At 51.0% G+C, this 17,964-nt stretch overlaps 6 protein-coding genes across 6 annotated transcripts; 3 read left to right on the forward strand and 3 right to left on the reverse strand.

Annotated features, from left to right (window-relative positions):
- Positions 1-5,734: 5,734 nt before the first annotated feature.
- Positions 5,735-6,335, forward strand: VTJ83DRAFT_6216 (mitochondrial 37S ribosomal protein uS19m; the record flags this gene model as incomplete). Its single annotated transcript, XM_071012903.1, has 4 exons — positions 5,735-5,777; positions 5,938-5,953; positions 6,055-6,234; positions 6,302-6,335. The coding sequence occupies 4 exons, from the start codon at positions 5,735-5,737 to the stop codon at positions 6,333-6,335; spliced, it is 273 nt and encodes a 90-aa protein (XP_070863843.1).
- A 657-nt stretch (positions 6,336-6,992) lies between these two features.
- VTJ83DRAFT_6217 (uncharacterized protein) lies at positions 6,993-7,498 on the reverse strand (the record flags this gene model as incomplete). Its single annotated transcript, XM_071012904.1, has 2 exons — positions 6,993-7,400; positions 7,478-7,498. 2 exons carry the CDS (start codon positions 7,496-7,498, stop codon positions 6,993-6,995), a joined length of 429 nt encoding a protein of 142 aa, XP_070863844.1.
- Positions 7,499-8,151: 653 nt separating this feature from the next.
- Positions 8,152-10,428, reverse strand: VTJ83DRAFT_6218 (uncharacterized protein; the record flags this gene model as incomplete). Its single annotated transcript, XM_071012905.1, has 3 exons — positions 8,152-9,035; positions 9,088-10,314; positions 10,413-10,428. The coding sequence occupies 3 exons, from the start codon at positions 10,426-10,428 to the stop codon at positions 8,152-8,154; spliced, it is 2,127 nt and encodes a 708-aa protein (XP_070863845.1).
- A 503-nt stretch (positions 10,429-10,931) lies between these two features.
- Positions 10,932-12,421, forward strand: VTJ83DRAFT_6219 (uncharacterized protein; the record flags this gene model as incomplete). Its single annotated transcript, XM_071012906.1, has 3 exons — positions 10,932-10,941; positions 11,490-11,835; positions 11,893-12,421. The coding sequence occupies 3 exons, from the start codon at positions 10,932-10,934 to the stop codon at positions 12,419-12,421; spliced, it is 885 nt and encodes a 294-aa protein (XP_070863846.1).
- A 647-nt stretch (positions 12,422-13,068) lies between these two features.
- On the forward strand, positions 13,069-14,106 carry VTJ83DRAFT_6220 (uncharacterized protein; the record flags this gene model as incomplete). The annotated part of the gene is made up of 1 exon (XM_071012908.1): positions 13,069-14,106. One exon carries the CDS (start codon positions 13,069-13,071, stop codon positions 14,104-14,106), a length of 1,038 nt encoding a protein of 345 aa, XP_070863847.1.
- Positions 14,107-15,603: 1,497 nt separating this feature from the next.
- Positions 15,604-17,697, reverse strand: VTJ83DRAFT_6221 (uncharacterized protein; the record flags this gene model as incomplete). The annotated part of the gene is made up of 5 exons (XM_071012909.1): positions 15,604-16,683; positions 16,748-16,950; positions 17,012-17,343; positions 17,509-17,617; positions 17,694-17,697. The coding sequence occupies 5 exons, from the start codon at positions 17,695-17,697 to the stop codon at positions 15,604-15,606; spliced, it is 1,728 nt and encodes a 575-aa protein (XP_070863848.1).
- Between the last annotated feature and the right edge of the window lie 267 nt (positions 17,698-17,964).

The raw sequence follows: 17,964 nt of genomic DNA on the forward strand, positions 1-17,964 counted from the left end.
ATATTTTAAGGCCGAATTTACGTATTTCAGTATAGTTTCTATAAGAGTGTGGTGGTTGGAAAAGGTGGTGGGATTTTAGTGTAGGCGCGCGACGCGAACGCGGTGTGGAGTCTGCGCAGCGATAGTCCTTTTTTGATTGAGAATAGTACGTAGTATTACGATATCGCCTAATACCCCTGCTTCAGCGAAGGTTGTTAGAAAGCCCAATTATAAAAAGCAGAGGGCAAAGAAATCCAACACTAAAACCTGTATACTAGCTCGTAATCTTACGTATCCTTGATTAATCTGTGACGTTAATTATCTATAGAGACGCAGTGTTAGGTATTTAGGAATTTTAAACTGAGGCTTTCTATGCTGAGAAGTATATTGTCTGAGATATAATAAAGTATAGAGCAGTATTATTATAAAGGTATATACTGAGGAGAACAAACTCGAGGTATTTAGTATAGTATATAAGGCACCCACTCGATATACTATATAGTTGGCATAAGGAGTATTAATTTCATCCAAAATTAGTTACAAGTAAGTATACTTATAACGATTCTAAACTTTAATATATACAGTGATTAAAAGTTTCCTTTAATACAACGTATTTAAACTAATCGATTTCGTCCATTTGTATAACACTAGGGTAACAGTTAAATATCAGCGATATGATACCGCCTGCAATATATCTACTAATTAGTTTAATACGCTTGTCAATATAATGATATGCACAACTTAGGGCTTTATATTGATTAAAGTATATAACCCAATAATATATTCCCGCTGTATAATATTGCTAAATTATAGCTAATAGAAAACCTATATTAACAGGGGGCGAGCCTAGCGTAGCTTACTTTATTACGAGGTTTTACGGATAGGCTACAGAGCGCTAGAGTAGTAATTCAATACAAAATACATCTTATATAATCCGAAGTATTATAAACTGGAACCTACTACTAGTAGTATAGAAGCTAGGTATCCTGTATAAGGCTAGTAGATAACGGTTCCTTAAGTATCCCAAACATATCCGGGTAATAAAAGATCCAAATCAAAGCCTATATATATACGTAAGTATTTAATATTAATTAAACCACTGAATCTCGTAGTTGTAGGCATTAGAACTAAGCCGCTAGATATAAGAAACATATAGGCCTTCTAACTATACTAAGTTACCTTAGTTTATAAATAATATCTATGTTAATTAAGATTTAATGTTAAGTTTAATATCTATTATATACAGGTTGTTTTAATTTCAATAACGTCTTATCTCATTTTAATACCTAGCGTAAAAAAATAACTTCAAGAATATGGATCTATTAGCGGATTATATAAGCCCTTTTACTTTACATTTACAACGCTTAGATTCGGCTTATTAGGCTAGGAATTTTACTTATATTGGTTTATATACAGCGGCTTAGCGTACAAGTATAGCGTAGACACTAGTACTTTTCTAATAGAAATTGCTTTTAAATGTAACTACTTGCTTGCTAACCGAATTCGACGTAGCTACTAGCTTTTCTAAGGTTTATATACTCCGTGTTAAGTGTATTATATATAAAGGTAACTATTAAAGGACGCTTTATATATCTATAGAACCGCTATTTAACTCCGAAGTTATAATTCCCCTTAATATAGCTAAATATATTAATATTTATAGGCTACCCTTTCTCTCTCCCTTGCTTACTATATTGTAGTACGGCTACCTCCTAGGCTACACTTAACCTAATATACAACTTAGGCGCTTTTCTTTTAAACCTTCGTTTCAGCATCGACAGACCTACTTCTATATAGGCCTTCAAAGCTTCCTTTAGATCTTATTATCTATAAACTATCCTTAATATCTCTGTAAGCCTCTAGATTAACAGAATCTTATACTTCTAAGCAATAGCTCTATAATACTACTCTTTATACGGTGTATAGAAGTATTTATAGGCTTGCTCTGAATAAGCTTTAAGTTAACGAAACCTATATATATTAGTTGCTTAATAAAAGAGAGGTACGGTTTTAAAAGCTAGCAACAGCCCTCTAACAAAGAAGCTGTATATAAAGTATATAGTTAATAGTTGAATTATATATAATAAAACTATTTCTATTATTATCGAAAGCCGTCTACTTAGTATAGACTCTATATTACTATTGCTATTATTTACTGAAGTATTATTATTATTATTATTATTATTATTATTATTATTATTATTATTATTATTATTATTATTATTATTATTATTATTATTATTATTATTATTATTATTATTATTATTATTATTATTATTATTATTATTATTATTATTATTATTATTATTATTATTATTATTATTATTATTCTTATTCTTACTCTGCTATACTCTTAGCTAGGGCTTACCAGTCCTTCTATAGCTAGCGTACGGGAAAACTATACCGTTCAGCCGTTTGAACAACCTAAACCGATTCTTTAAAACCCTACTTATAATCCGTATATAATAAAAGAAGAGTAAAGAGTAGCTGGGCTAGCTAAACCCCGGAGGCTCTCGTAGCCCGCCGTAGCCTAGCTAGCCTAGATTCTTCCCCGAGCCTAGTTCTAGCCTTGTACTCAGCCTAAACTCTAGAAGCTTCTCCGACTATAAGAGTTAGCTTACTACCCCTCTTACAAGCCTCTAAGCCTGGACTTCTCTACTACGAAGCGCGTAGTAAAGGTCTAGGCGCGTTCGAATCGCTTTAAAGTTAAAGGGTCCAGGCTTTAGGAGGTACAGGCATTAAACTACTAAGTACTTAACGGTAACCGTACCCTTACCGTATACGTAAAAAGAGGTATTAGTCTTTAAGGCTTAAGCTTTAAATAGGAAGCCCCCGAAGCTATTAGTTTGATTTAACTTACTACTTTAACAGGATATATATAACTTAAACTGTCAGCGACACACTCTTTTAATAATTAGGTTACGGTAACTAAATATTGTATATAGACTTCGCCTTAAAGAACCCAGTAAGGTTTTCTGATATGTATCGATAAAGTTCCGTTTACAAATTTCAACATTAGATTTCGACTACTCAGGGTATTCGAATAGTAAAAGAATCCACTGGATTATAAATTACGAAGTCTAATCAGAAACTTATAAATACAGTATACACGTATCTATAAAAGGTAAAGCTATAGTTTGTCGTTTCTATATTATATATCCTTATTATGCTGTTTTCTATCTCTCGTTAGCTAGGATTATATATATACTACTTTTTAATCAGCGTATTAACTAAACAAAAGGTACTACCAGCTTACTGGGTTAGGTAACCGTGTTCTACGCTTAAACGGCACCAATTTGCTATCTTTTATAGTACTTAGGCTAATTCGCCTCTTCTCTAATTTTGGCATTTTAATATACTTGAACGATTCTATTTATTATTTACGATTTACTCGGAAATACTATAGCGAAGATCTAAGTGTATAGGAGCTGCTACGATATTAATACAGCTAAGCTGAAAGTTTACTGCTACAGTATATTAGATAGCATTAATATAGAATGTTGTAAAACAAAGTATAATTTAGCTAGTTTAGGGGTTAGTTAAGTATAGAGACGTATTTGCTGCGTTTCTTGTTCTCTGATAGAATAGTATGATTTTCTGCCGGTACAGTATAAACTTTAGCTATTGTAATATGTTTTTGTTCCCTGTTCGCATTGTAAATGTCCAGTAGAATGCCCTAACTATATATTTTTATTTTTATGATGAACAAAGAAGCGCGCTACAATTAACCCGATTATTTAATTTTCTTAGCTATAGTAATAACTAAATAAACTTGTAATAAGGGAGGAACAAGTAGCGTCGGCAGGGAGTCCTGGAAGGCAGATTGGGTTTCTGCAGTGGTCTACTGTGGGGATAGATCTCAACGGTAGCTATGTCCGCTGGATCATTTGCTATATGTGTCTACTTCTCGTTTCAATCGTTTCTTGGACTTTGCAAATCCGTTTATAAAACTAAGCGGTAGTTTAATTGCCATTGTTAGATTGTTATCCCAGCGGGTGACGAGATGAATAGTCTTTGTTGGCTTCTTCTCGCACACTCCTTCTAGGTTGTTTAATACTGGCCCGTCAGACCTGGCATGTAGGTATCTACCGCGATTCAGGGTCGCTAAGGTCACATTGTACTACGAGGAAGTAATACCTAAAGAGGAGTACAGAAGGGTAGCCCAACTGGCTAATGCTGCATACAAGGATGCTTCTAAAGGACAGGCCAGCTGAAAATATTGATCGAGCTGCGGGAGCTGAATTAGGCTAGCCTGGGGACTGAGAGAGAGCAGGTAGACCTTGGTCAACCCCGCTAAGGGTACACCGGTTTACTGCAAGATATATATACACATGCCCGTTTGTCGAGTTCCTCGCCTTAAAGATAAGTCCTGCTGCGTGGCTTTACTCCGACATCAGCAACCCAGACAAGTTTTGACATGAGGGCGAAGGGGGGGGGGGGGGGGGGGGGGGAGACAACGAAAATATACTCTTTGGTGTCGATAATGGTCCAAGAGCCCCCCGCCCACTCGAAGTGTTCGGATCACCGCTGGAATCTACCGACAAGAGAAGCAAAAAAGCGACTACATAGATCATGGATAAAATATTCTGCGACGACTTCACACCGGAGCATGCGACCCGAGGCTATGAACAATGTCGTATTTCGCGCTGTATGCTCCCTGGGAGATGACCAGAGAACCTACGAAGTCACCCAACATCGACATATCAGGTATAACTACACGGACGCTTGTCTGTGGCTCGGTGGAATAAAGTGATCTGAATAACTCCTTGTATTTATCAAATGAAACGGCATCAGTCTCACGAGGCAGACTGCCGATCAAGACGAATGACCGCCCAGCAAGAAATGGGATGTCCACTCCCGCAGTCACAACAGCCAGTCCCTGCCCAGTTGTGTCCAGGCCATTCGCAGATTCAGACCGCGGAATGTTTATGCAGAGATCGCTCATCGTTGATTCCCCTACCGATGCCATGACCAGTCCGCTATATAATACTGTGATCATTTCATAAAGGCGCAGGGTCAGGCGGTTGAGATCACCGAGGTCTACACCTGCGAGCGCATGGACGGCATCTGCGCTCTCGCCCAGAAGGAATCATACTGGTTTGAACAGGAAGGACCAAGGGGGATCCCCCCTTTATCGTTGCTGAGCAAGCAAGCGGTCCCAAGAACCAGCCCCACGACATCAGTTCGCCGGCGAGTTTTTCCTGCATCAACACCACCGCACCTGCTCCGTCAACCCAGCCTGCGAGCCATCTTCCTTCGCACGAGAATTTCCACACCAGTCACGTCCCGCGTGGTTCAACAATTCACAGTCACTGCCGTATTTACTTGCCTTTCAGCGCAGCACCTTTTTGATAGGCGTCGCCATTCGGGCGTGTGATTGAGGGATCGCATCTCCATTCTGACGAGGCTGCCAGACTGGACCAGCAGTTCCTTCCCGGGAAATCTTTAAGGGAAAGGCGACATGTTAAACACATAAAGCAATGCTTGATTGCAACGATTATATCTGTTGTATCCGTCGAAACCGTTCGAGAACCAGGAAGGTCAGCAATAAATTCATCTTGGGTCCTTTTGGAGAGACGGGCCGGTCACGTTACCTATGCTGATAAGGTGCTCCGATAAGGAGCCATGAGGCCGACCCACTTTTTTTCCGGCTCGACATTGCGACTCGGACCGGGTTTCGCAGACTCGGATGTCGCGATAGGAAACACCACCAAGTTCTGTAGACTGAGCTTGTCCTTTGCGACGCACGCCAACCATGCAGCCAACACGGTGCTTGCTGAAGAGATCGGTCTGGAAAGGTTGGTAGTGCTCCCCCCCCCCCATATCCTTTCGCCTCATGGATGCTTTCTCGCCAACCCGGCCATTTCCCGCTCCCCCCCTCCGCGCCGCCTCGTTTCTCTCTCTCTCTCTCTCTTTTCTTTGTCCCACATAGCTGGTAGCTGACTGGATTGCACTTAGGCCCTCACATTGTCCCGTAAGATGCCTTATTTGTACCAGCAACGGTCCCCAAGCGTCGACTTGATCTAGCCCGATCCTCTCTCCGTTCGGATTGTTCTGACGATCAACTTCCTCCAGCCTTCCGATTGTGCGGCCTGAACCGGGGAAGAAAGTCCCACCCATCCGGACACAGGCAAGGTCGGCGACAATCCTGCCCAACTTCGTCGGCCTTAAGTTCCAGATACACAATGGCAAGGTCTACCATGAAGTGACCATCACCGAGGAAATGGTCGGCCACAAGCTCGGCGAGTTCTCTCCGTACGCACCCAGCGCGATGTTGTCTTAAACAGGCCAGCCAAGAGGCTGACGGAAATGACCAATCCAGCACCAGGAAGCCATTTATCTGGAACAAGGCGTAAACAAGGCTTGGACGACGAAATCATAGAAGACCCCTCGCTCGTCACTCCACAGCACACGCCCAGGTTGGGGACGAGAAAGCGGTTGCGGAACTGGTGGACAGCTGCGGTGAGTGTGGCCGACGTACATGTCGTAGCATGCAAGGGCCTTTTCGCATACACGAGAGGCTGGCAGCGTGGCTGCAAAGGGCTCGCTGTTAAGAACTGGAGGCGTTTTTGGATCAACCATGCGATGACACTCCTCAAGGGGGCATGGGAGAGTTGCGGAAATGGAGGGGAAAGTGCCGGCGCGGCCAGCCACTGCAACTCACAGATATGGATTGTATTATGAATGATGATCCCGGGTTTATCTATCACCCCGAACGCAGTGCCAATCCCTCCCCCCTCAACAAGGTGCCCGATCCATGCCCCTCCGCGGCATACCGCTGCTGGAAAACATCGCCCCAAACGCCAAACCGAGGGAACGGCGGGCGAGAATCCCTCCTTCCCGAGCACCTCGAGTTTCTGAGATAGTACACCACAATGACTAGAAGCCAAGCACGCAGTCCCTACTCCACCAACGCCGGCCAACCATCCTGCCCTCTGGCTGTGTAGACGACAAGAAAAGCGGCCCCACGAACTTCCTCTGGGGCACGCGAAACAAGATCCAAAAACAAAAACTCAGCGATAGAACTCGCTCCTCTTGACATTGACCCCATACTCCCCTACCGCCATGCCCAGATCCTCCATGGTAAGCACCGTGCGATTCTGGCTGCCACCCTGCCCGCCACCTCCGTATCCGGGGCGCTGGATCCCCAAGGGCCCGCCGCGGCCTTGATCCTTGGCGCCGGGCTGGCTCGCTGGCTGCCCCGGGATGGGGAAGCCAGCGGCGGCGCCGAGGTTGCCCATCGGGTTGTTCGCGTTGGTGTTGCTCGCGCGGATACGGCTGTACTGGTACGCGTCGGCGGCGATGTCGGCGATAAACTTTTGGGTCGCCAGGGCGAGAAGGCGCGCGAGGCGTTGGTCGGTCTGCGGCGGCGGCGGGAGACCCGCGCGGGTCATGTAGTAGTTGGTGACGGCATCGGGGATCTTTCCGGAGGGGGAAGTTGCCTGAGTTAGCACGGCTACTAGATGGAGAGTCGATGGAAGATGATGAGATCACGCACGATTGGCGCGTAGTCGTCCATCTTGTTCAGAAACTCTTTGAGCGACGCATCCTTGCGTGTCGGCAGCCGGGGTTCGGGGATTGAGGGTTCTGGAGCGATTGGATTCGCATCGTTTGCGTCGCTTGTGGATGCCACGCCGTTCGGGACTTTCGCCGGAGCAGCCGCCTGCTCTGCGTTCTCTGTCGGAAGATTTGATGCCATTTTGATTGGGTCACTGGCCAGGAAAGATCTTGATGATGTCTGGGAGTTGCTCCTGCGCACTCCGTGAGGTTGAAGAGATGACACTATGTCACGTGATGTCCGACCGCCGCCAGCAAAGGTTGGATGGGGAGCAGGACGGGGAAAAGCGATCGTCAAACGGTTAAAATGACAATCAAACTGCTTCATAGTAGAAGATAATTGGATGTTTTGAAGAAGGGAAATGGGCCCTCTCTTTGCTGGAAGAATTGTATCATCTTGTTTTGCAAAGCTTCGTCGTTGGAGTGCCATAATTGGACTCTGAAGTCATGGCCAGAATCTGTAATGTACTGAAGAATCGCCCCGTCTCAGGCCTGTGACACATTCTGCGTTCGGCAGCTAACAAACAGAAGTCCTGTGGTACGGTTGACTCAGGAAGCTAGAATCTCATCTCATGCCCTACAAGCAAGAGAGCACCGGCAAGCCCCCTTGCCTCTTCACTTACGCCTGCGTCGTGTCGCAGGCATCGACTCAAAGGCATCATCCTCCGATATCTCGTCGTCGCTAATCTCAATTGCCTTCTGTGAGGTCTTTGGTTTCTGTGAAAAGCTGAGCGTGGTCTGCCGAGTCTTGGGAGCGCTGGATCGCGTCGCTCGGGCTGGTGGTGCCTTAGGAGGCGGTGGCCGTGGCGGATCCATCTCGTCGTCGTCCATGATAACATCATCATCCTCATCGTCCTCAAACGGTCCGGCCTTCTTGCGGCCGCGTGCTGGGGCTTTCCTCGCCGCCGTAACTTTCTTTGCCGCCGGAGCTGCCTTCTTGGCCGCGGTTGTACCCCTGGTGGCTCGCGATGATGTGGCTGATCGCCTGGTGGAAGCGGCCTGCGCGATAGGTTCGTCCACGGACATCCCATCGTCGTCACTGCGACCGTTACCCGCCCCAGGTCCTGGAGACGCGGGGACTTCCTCAACCGCTTGCGGTTGCGCGGTCCAATGACCCTCCCGGTCGGAATCCCAGCCGTCTGGCTTCTCCTTGAACCGCCGCTTCCGCTGAGCCTGCTTCAGTTGCCCAGAGACAAAATTCTTCTCCATGTTCTTCCGGAAATCGTCAATATGGGCGTCGAGTCCTTCGCTAATCTTCTCGTCGTCCAGCTGTAACAGTCCCTTGACCTGGGTAGAAAGCGAGTCCATCACAAACAGCTCCACCGCGTACTTGTCGTCCTTGCTGACGAACTGGTGGACGGCATCTCCGAACGGTGCTTGCGGCAGAATCTTGAGCGACTGTTGGGCGAAGAACTCCTGCACCAGAGTGTCGACCTTTAAGGCATCCGTCGAATCGAGCGCCTCGGAAACACCAGCCGGGAGTTCCGCCTTGATTTTCCCTGCGAGGGAGTCAGCGTGCCTGGCTTGTCTACACATAAAAAAAGAACATACGTGTTGCTGTTGTTTTCTTCCTGTAGAAGTAAACCACGTCATTCTGATTCGCAACTTTTCCGGCAAATCTGTTCGAAAAGCGTTGCGGATTTTCGACCTCGTACTTTGTCCCCTCAGGGGCCGTGTATTCCACCTTGAGCCGAATCAACGGCAGCGGCTGACCCTCATCTTCGTCTATCTCGTCGCCGTGAAGAGACCGCCACTTTGCGTTGGCCTCCTCAATCATCTCCTCCACAATCAACATGAGCCTCTTCGTGATATCCTGGCGGTTGTCTTGCTTCTTCTCCAAGCCCTTGAAGCGTTTGTCGTTGGCCAGGGTAATCTCCCGCGTGACGAACGGCCGAACGGTCTTTAGCGGAATCTTCTCCACCTCGAACGTTTTCCCAGTGATGCTGAGGATAGCAACGTGCTTGGTGACAGCCTCACCGGGGACGAGGGAAGTCGCCACGGACGATCCGGGCTGCATGACGTGAAACCCAGTTTCCGGGTTTCGCTGGGGATCGATCAGGCATTCATGCTCGTGGCCCCAGATGACGAGATCCAGGAAGTCCGGCAGCATATTCTCGGGCAGGTAGCTGGTTGCCGTGTGTGCGTAATGGTTCTGGTGGAGGGCCAACAAGTTGAAAAAGTCAGACTTTTGCTGGCTTGGACGATAGAACCGGACCTTGTTGTCCCTAAATGTCCGGTGCATCCGCTCATCCCTGACATTACTTATGCCGTACAGAGCAAGCTTGGTCTTTCCCTTCTGGAGCAGGATGGGCTTAACGTGGATATTATCGGCTTCCGGGACGCGACCGAAATAGTTGACGAGACCAGCGACCTGGAGCAAGTCCAGAGAGCAGTAGTGGCCGTCGCCACTCGGGTCGTCGTGGTTTCCGTGGATCGAGAAGACGGGGATGGAGATATTGATGTCGGGATCTTGATAGTTGACATGGGGAAAGGCGCCCTCGAAGACTTCGGCGGGGTCGCTCAAAAACTCAAGCTCGCAGGGCTTCATCCCGAGACAGTTCTTTCGAAGCGAGCGCATGACCTGGTACATGGCCTTGCGTGATGGCCGGTTGTCGTGAAAGAGGTCCCCAGCGAGAAGGACCATGTCGACATCCCGGGTCTGAGCGAGCTGCATGACTTCGTCAAACGTCCGCCAGCTGTCATCCTTACGGATTGGGTCGCGCTCCTCGAATCCGACATGGTTGTCCGTCGAGACAAGGATCCGGATCGTATCCGGGTCTGTATGTGCACACGCAAAGGTCAGCGTTTGAGAGAGGCAGGGATCAGGATGAAGTCATCCAGCGGCTGTGGGATCGAGCTCAAGTTTAGAAATGTACCTGATTCCTGCGGCATGCTGGATTACGTGGGTTGAAGGGGATGCTGGTGAGGGTTGCACCGCAATCTCGTCTGGGTGTGCTGTGGGTATGAGGGACGTTGCGTTGCGCCTTGGACGAGATTAGCGTCACCGCTGCCCGGAGAGCTGAAGAGGGGCCCTCACGCGTCTTGCGACGCGAGCTGGGCACGCGGTCACATGAAATGGACGATTGTTCAGGAAGGCGGTGTGATCTGCGACATGGCAGAATGTCAAATACCGTATCGAAACGCGTAAGATAGAGTAAGGTACTATACGGTAACCTCCTCCTTGGACACCATCACGGCTCTCTGTGATGCGGCCTCAACCTCTGCAGAACATTCCAAATTTGAGTTCCTTGAAATAGAGCATCTTTGCCAATGAATGCACACTTGGGAGCCATTCTGCGGCCATCTCGGTTAACCCCATTGTATGCGCGAGATCGACTCGTTGCCAACTGATCGCCATCGGAAGGTCATCCTCCTCGTCGTGCAACCCCTCCGCCATGCCCCGACGTAAGTCTCAGCCCTGTATTTTCCCCCCTTGCAGCCCCGCCCAAGTCGAACGTATTTTCCCAATGGACTCCTCGGGATTGAGCAACAGAGGCAACAATCCACTCTTCCTCCGCATTTCGAGATGAGTACGTCCTCCGCCTGACCCGAGTCCTTTCGACTGGTTCTCAAGGCTACGAGACCGCATCTTGAACAGAGAACTCCTTTTCCATATGCAACCTCTCTGTAGTCCCTGAGCAATATCCGGTCATTCTCGACTCTTCAACATTCCTGTCTCTTTTCTTCTTTTCCACGACACACCCCGCCCACCCCCCCTCCGTTCTTGTCTCTCAGTTCTGTGTACACCATGAGCACTGCAGGCGCAGTGCCACGGCGGATTCTGGGAGAGCTGAAGCTGGGGAAGGACACGAACGTTCCTCGCATCATCTACAAGCGGGATCCCATCGTCTTTAAGAAGGAGAATGTGGCCGCAATCATCGAGGGCCTTCGGCTCGGCAGCTACAATCTCAACGAGATTATCGATGTGACTAACTTCCGTGTCCCTTTTCCAGTGGCCGGCCCAAACGATCATGGCAGCCAGCGCGGAGAAGCCCGCCGCTACGCCGACGATTCCTACGGAGGAGACGAGAGTGACGAGGAGCTGATGGAGGCAGTCGGTGATGACGACGACGAGCTCCTTGACGACCCTATGACCGAGGATTTGGCGGGTGAGGTTAGCGAGGTTGAAGACGACCATCTTGGATCCGAGGACGAGGACGAGGATGAGGAGCAGGCGTTTAATCCGGCGGCCCTGGGCCTCAAGGAAATCAACAACCTTGCCCACTTCAGCGTCAGCAGCTACAGGCCTGGAAACGGCGTTCCCGAGTTACTCAGTGACGACCTTGACAAATATTGGCAGTAAGTGAAGCGTCCTGTCTAATTCTTGACCTTGCCCCCTCTCACCATGGTCGATAGATCCGATGGTCAGCAACCCCACATCCTCACCATTCACTTCTTACGTCGGGTTGAGATCCGAGCCATCCGTTTCTATGTCGACTACGCCCAAGACGAGTCCTACACGCCGACCCATGTCGTCTTTTATGCCGGAACCGGCCACCATGACCTGATTCAGTTCGCCGAGCTTCCCCTTGCCAATCCGGTCGGTTGGCAGGATGTGCCCATCGAGGGCAGCGGTGGAGGTGCGGACGGCAACTCGCTCTGCTGCTGGATTGTGCAAATGCACATCAAGGAGAACCACCAGAACGGGAAGGACACGCATATTCGCGGCGTTAAGATTTATGCCCTCGACGATCAATCTCTGGCAGGCGTTGCGCGCGAGTTCGAGCCCGGTTCGACGGACGAGGTCAACGAGGAGCATGGCCGTCCCCTGCCAACCCGCAGGACGCAATCCGACTCCATCCGGGAGCTGCTGGACGCATTCGAGCGCCATCCCATTTCTGCATCCAGCACTGGAGATGGCCCTCGCGAGCCGGTCATCCGCTAAGGGACGGCTCCAGATCGACTAGGATCAGAGCCTCTGGTGGATGGATGGGAGGGCATGTTCATGTTAAGCGGGACGTTCAATTAGATGTTAACGCCGGACATGTGCCGGCTTCCAGGGTCCTAGGTTTGGGGCATTTGGGATGATGACCTGCTTCATGGGGCTTTGGGGGGCATTTCACGGTGTCTCTGGTATCAGCAAGGGCGTTTGTCGTCTAGCAAACTCTGGGGTGGGTAATTCGCAAAGTCTTAGAGCCTTGATAATAAGCAGAGGATTTATGTTTCCCAATGCGATTGTGACGAACTCTGCATTCACGTCCCACGGAGGCTCCCGGCTCCTCAATACAGTATCTACCTAGGTATCGGTAGCCGAAAAACATCCTGATCCGCGGAGACTCGAGCAACCCGGAACCGGCGTCCAAGTGGGGTTTGTCCGGAGCCGGCCCCGATGTCCGTGGGCAGGAGCCCGAGCTTGACGATGACATAATCAAGCCCCTCGACCCGTGGACCCGAATGTCACTGCCCCGCCCAAATCGGCGTGGCCATCCGAAGCTCCCCATCCCGGCCACACGGCGGTTCGGTCGTGATATCACAGCATCAACAGACTCCCTGGGTGGGTTTGAGTGATTGACAATCCCTGGCTGCCCAAGAATGACCCGTCAACTCCCGGCGTCTGCCCGTTCCGCGGCGGACTTCTTTTGTCGCGCCCTGTCATCCTTCCAAAGCTCCCAATCCAAGCTCCAAATCATCTGCACTGCTGCCTCATCCCAGCACCGCCGAGATGCCGATCATGACGAGCCCACGCTCTCCCCTCCAGCCAAGCCCCCACGAACCATCGTCGTGCTCGATTCGTCCTTCAACCCCCCCACGAGAGCTCACCTGTCCATGGCCACGACCGCCATCCTCGACCTGGCACACAAGCACAACGAGCCGCTCAGCACCGTGCGGCTGTTGCTTCTCCTGTCGGTCAATAACGCCGACAAGAGTGTCAAGCCTGCAGCATTTGATAAGAGGCTGGCCATGATGTGGGCATTCGCGGCTGATGTGCTAGACAGTGTGGGAACCCAAGCCAAACGGGTCCCGCCGATGGCTGCGGAAGGCCGAAGAGGACAGGAGCTACCGGATGGAGGAGAGGGTTTGAGCGTTGATATTGGTCTCACAACGGTGCCGTATTTCCACGAGAAGAGCGCCTTGCTGGCCAAAGAGAGGTATTACCATGGAGGAGCGGATGACCTGAGTGGCTCCAGGCATCCTCCTCCTGACCACGTCTTCCTGGTCGGATACGACACGCTCATCCGCATCTTCAACCCCAAGTACTACAACCCGCCGAGCTCAACAACCCCAGCGGCACTCTCTGGGTCCACCCCTATGCAAAATGCGCTGGACCCGTTCTTTGGCCGCGCGCGGTTGCGAGTAACGCTGCGGGCAGATGATGAGTGGGGTGGGGTGGATGAGCAGTCCCAGTATTTGCACGAGATTCTGCATGGGGACGGCCTGGAAAAAATCGGTGGCTCCAGGGACTGGGGGAAGCGCATCGACCTGGTGGAAGCGCGGAGCGTCGGCACAGACATCATCAGCAGCACGTATGCACGAGCTGCGGCAAAGAAGCGTGATCCTGACAGGCTTGATTTGATGGTCACACCCGGCGTGAAGTGGTGGATTGAGCAGGAAGGGCTGTACGCTGAATGAGGACGGCGCCCGGCACTGCCGATTGGGGCAGGTCTGCTCCTGGGACAGGAAGCGCAGCAGAACCCGCAGCTCAGCTGGCCGTCGAAAGCCGCGCCGTTTCAATAGAATTAATGTTCATGGACAGCCATCTCGTGGATGGGAAAAAACCCCAGAGGAGCAGGAGCGTTGAGATGCGAGGATCGGTTCATGAGAACTGCCCATCTCTGCATGGTCGCCCTCCAAAGTGCAGAGTTGTCTGCTCCGGCTCGCCCTTCTTCCGGCAGCAAGAACGCGAGCGTGTATCGACAAGATTGCTCTCTAGAGACCTCTGATCAGCATTCCTCTGCCCGAATCGATCATTCTCTCCGTTCTCCGAGGAGAGGACCTCCCCCTCAAACGTTCGTTGAAAAGTTCAAAACCCGGGAGTGTGGCCGCGGCCGCGAGAAATTTTGGCGGTATGCTGCGGCAGAAATATTTTCTCGCGTTTTGGCATGGGAATCCAACGCGACGCGGCGTAATTGTGGGCCTTTATGGAGCTCGGCGTGGGGCAGCCTTGCAAATTTGCAGATGTGCACAGACCACCTGCATGTGTGCACAGGCCACAAGTGTTATCTATAAATTGGGCCCTTTCCTCCCGGATTTTGGAGCTCTTCTTTTCCTTTTTTCTTCTTCAAGCGACAATACTTCAGAGAATCATTTCTATAGGTATTGTCCTCTCTTGTAGTCTCTACATGAGCTACAGATCCCACCCGGGTTGATGAACGATATCCTCGACGCCCTACAGTGAGGTCCTTTTTTTACTCTCGCTCTGCCTGCAAAGGTGGCGGTCGCTGGCCTTCGTGCTGCGGCTGTATAGAGAGTGGCGATGATCTGGACCCCGGTTTTCCCTGAGGTCTTGCCTTCGGGCGCTCAGGCGGGGTGGGTGTCGATGGAAGTCTGACCGGCCTCCATCTTTTTTTTTCATTGCGCTCTTGGGCTTGCTTGAGACGTGGCGAAGAAAAGAGGATGCTTGATTTTGTATTTGCCATGGGCTATGCTCATGCTCGGGATGTGCTCTTACGCCGACCCCCTCCCCGCTGTGACGCTTGTCGCATTTGTGGCGCTGCGCCCGTTCATGGGAGATTCCGACTTGAAAATCTCGTTTTATTTGCAACTTCCGTGTTCCGTCAACGCGAGGCACCTCACCCATCATCAGGTTTCGACAGCAAACGGGGTCAGCACTACTGGATCGTCGAAGACCTACAGTGTTCCGTTCCATGCTAGCTGTCTGGCAAGTGTGGATACAAAACATGTCGCTGTTCGAAGGGAACCTCGGTGTAGATACAAAACTGGCGCCACTTTTCGCCAGGTGGAAACTTTGAAATACATATGTATATATACAGCAGCATCATTATTCCTGATGTACTCCCTTCTCACCCATGGGTGACCAGTCTGTGAGACCCGGGCCACGCCCATTCGACTTCCAAAAAACACTCCAGGGCCCTCCTCTCCATCCATCCGCCGTTGTGACGCCGCTCTCTATTGTTTCTGCGATATCATCATTTCCTCGTTTTGTGAAATGGGAGCCGCCTTGTTGACGGACTTGTTGGTCTGGTTCTCGGTGACTACATTCCGCGTGCCCTCCATCTCGAGGTGGTAGTCCGGATCGTTGGTGTTTTTGCTCAGGACATACTCTTCCTTGTCGATATGACGGAAAGTAAAGTAGAAGACAACAGTCAAGACGCCGCCGGCGATGGCAGGGGCCGCGAAATCCCACGTCAAGTACGGGTCTCGGATCACCTCCGAGAGAGCGAGGCCGATGGCGTAGGCGATGGCTGTGTTGAACAGGTTGAGGGCCGACACGAGGCCCTTCATGTTCGTGGGGGCGCGCGAGTAGGCGATGCCGTACGCGGGGACGTTGACGAACAGCTCCGAGATGCCGCCGATGGCGAAGGGCAACGCCATCCACCAAATGGTAATGGGGGCGACGCCCGTGCCGATGGTGCAGTCGCTCGAGCCGTACTTGCCGCAGGGCGATTTCTGGTACGCAAAGTGGTTCAGCAGGGTGTATCCGACGCCGCCGAGCGTGGACATGGCCAACCCCGTGGTGATGCGCGCAGCCGGTCCGTAGTGGATGTTGAGCTTGCGAAGCAGAGGGTACAGGCCGTAGTTCAGGATGGGGGCGAACGTGATGATGCTGAGCGGGTTGAAGTTCGAGATGACATCGTTGGGCACACCGTTGGTTTCGAGCATGGTCGACAGGAAGCTGGCCGCGGAACCGATGCCGTTGTCGTTGAGATACTGGATCGGGAAGAAGCAGAAGATGCCCGTCGCTTGGAAGGTCCGGCGGACGTCGTCAACAAACTCATCGTTCCAGCGCGTCTTGTACGTGTCTTGGAGGCCCGCAGCCGCGATGTTGGAGGGTTTGGCAAGCTCCCAAAACCCGTGCTTCCCAATCATCTTGATGCCGCCGCGGCGGAAGCAGACGCCGAGAATTCTAAAGACATTGGGCAGGTCGCTTCCGCCAGGCGGATGCAGGATGAGGCGCTTGTGAAGGAACCAGAGTAGCAGGGGCAACGGGATGTAGAGAATGAGGGGAATCAGGAACGCGAGCCACCACTGCGGATTGTCAGTCGTCACGATACGAAGGGTGCCGTGTGTGATGGATGCGTCTGGCACTTACCCCGACATATTTCTCGGAATAGGCCGTGGCAACGCCCATGAATCCGCCAATGCTGATCATGAGATAGAACCAGAGCATGACGCGCTCCGCGGTCGCCTCGGGGTCCTGGATGACCCTCTCGCCGGATTTTAACGTGATCACTTTTGGGACGGTCGTTGTGACCTGGTCGAGCAGCAGAGGGGAAACGTTGGGCTTGAACATGGCTGAGCGATGGTTATCAGCATGAGAAGCGAGCAAAGCATGCGGGTCGGGAGGGAGATTTACCAGCCCCTACAGACAGGATGTAGACGGAGAGAAAGAAAGGAACCTTCGCCATCCCGTTGGCAAGGAGGTCCTTTGAGCCCGCTGCAATAAGCAAGACGTGAGCCACGCCAAAGACCACAACACCCCAGCAGATAAGCGAGAAGCGGCCCGTCTTTGCATCGGCGAGCCATCCGAAGAGGAGCGGGAGAGCATAGGCGAGCATGCTGAAGGACTGAGCCACGGCGTTGGCGGCAACGGTCCCCATGCCCAAGGCGCCGGCGGTCTGCTGGGTGCCTCTCGGCGGCGCACCCCAGCCATTTCCGCCCTCCGGGAGCGGCCGGTTGACATAGTTGCTGATCAAGGGTTGGACTCCGTAGTAAGAGGCGCGCTCGCAGAATTCAACAATGCATATGAGGTATGCGACGATGGGAATGTTTCCGGGGACGCGGCGCAAGACCGCTAGTTCCTCCTCTGTTGGCTTCCCTTCATACTCTGCCTCCGCGGCGGTCGGATCGTACGTTGGCGTGCCGAGGCCGCTGGAAGGAGGGCTTGGATTCTTTTCGATATCCGGAGCAGCCCCTGACGAGGGCGAGGCCGGAGGCTCGCTGGACACGCCAGGTTTCCTCGCTGGCAGCCGGAAGGGGGTGGAGGTCAGGTCAACGTGGGTTCAACATGAAGACATGGGGTACCAAGGAGCACATACTCATGGTGAATCAGACGGGTTGCTATGCTGGCGATGGTTTGTAAGGGCTGGGCCGATGACGTGACTTGGGGGACTGGAGGTCGGTTCGCTGTGCGTATACAAAGAGGCTCGGAGGGCTAGAGGTCGGTTCCCCGTGCACGCGAAGAGAAAACAAAACGAGGCTAGAAAACCGCCATGCAAAATGGATTTGCCGACAAGCTTCTTTATGGTGGCCGACGAGGGAAAAAATTTTTTTCTCTTGTTTTTTTTACAAGAGTCTTTAGGTGAGAGG

Source organism: Remersonia thermophila, chromosome 6 (genome assembly GCF_042764415.1).
Source record: "Remersonia thermophila strain ATCC 22073 chromosome 6, whole genome shotgun sequence".
NCBI classification, from domain to species: domain Eukaryota; kingdom Fungi; phylum Ascomycota; class Sordariomycetes; order Sordariales; family Chaetomiaceae; genus Remersonia; species Remersonia thermophila.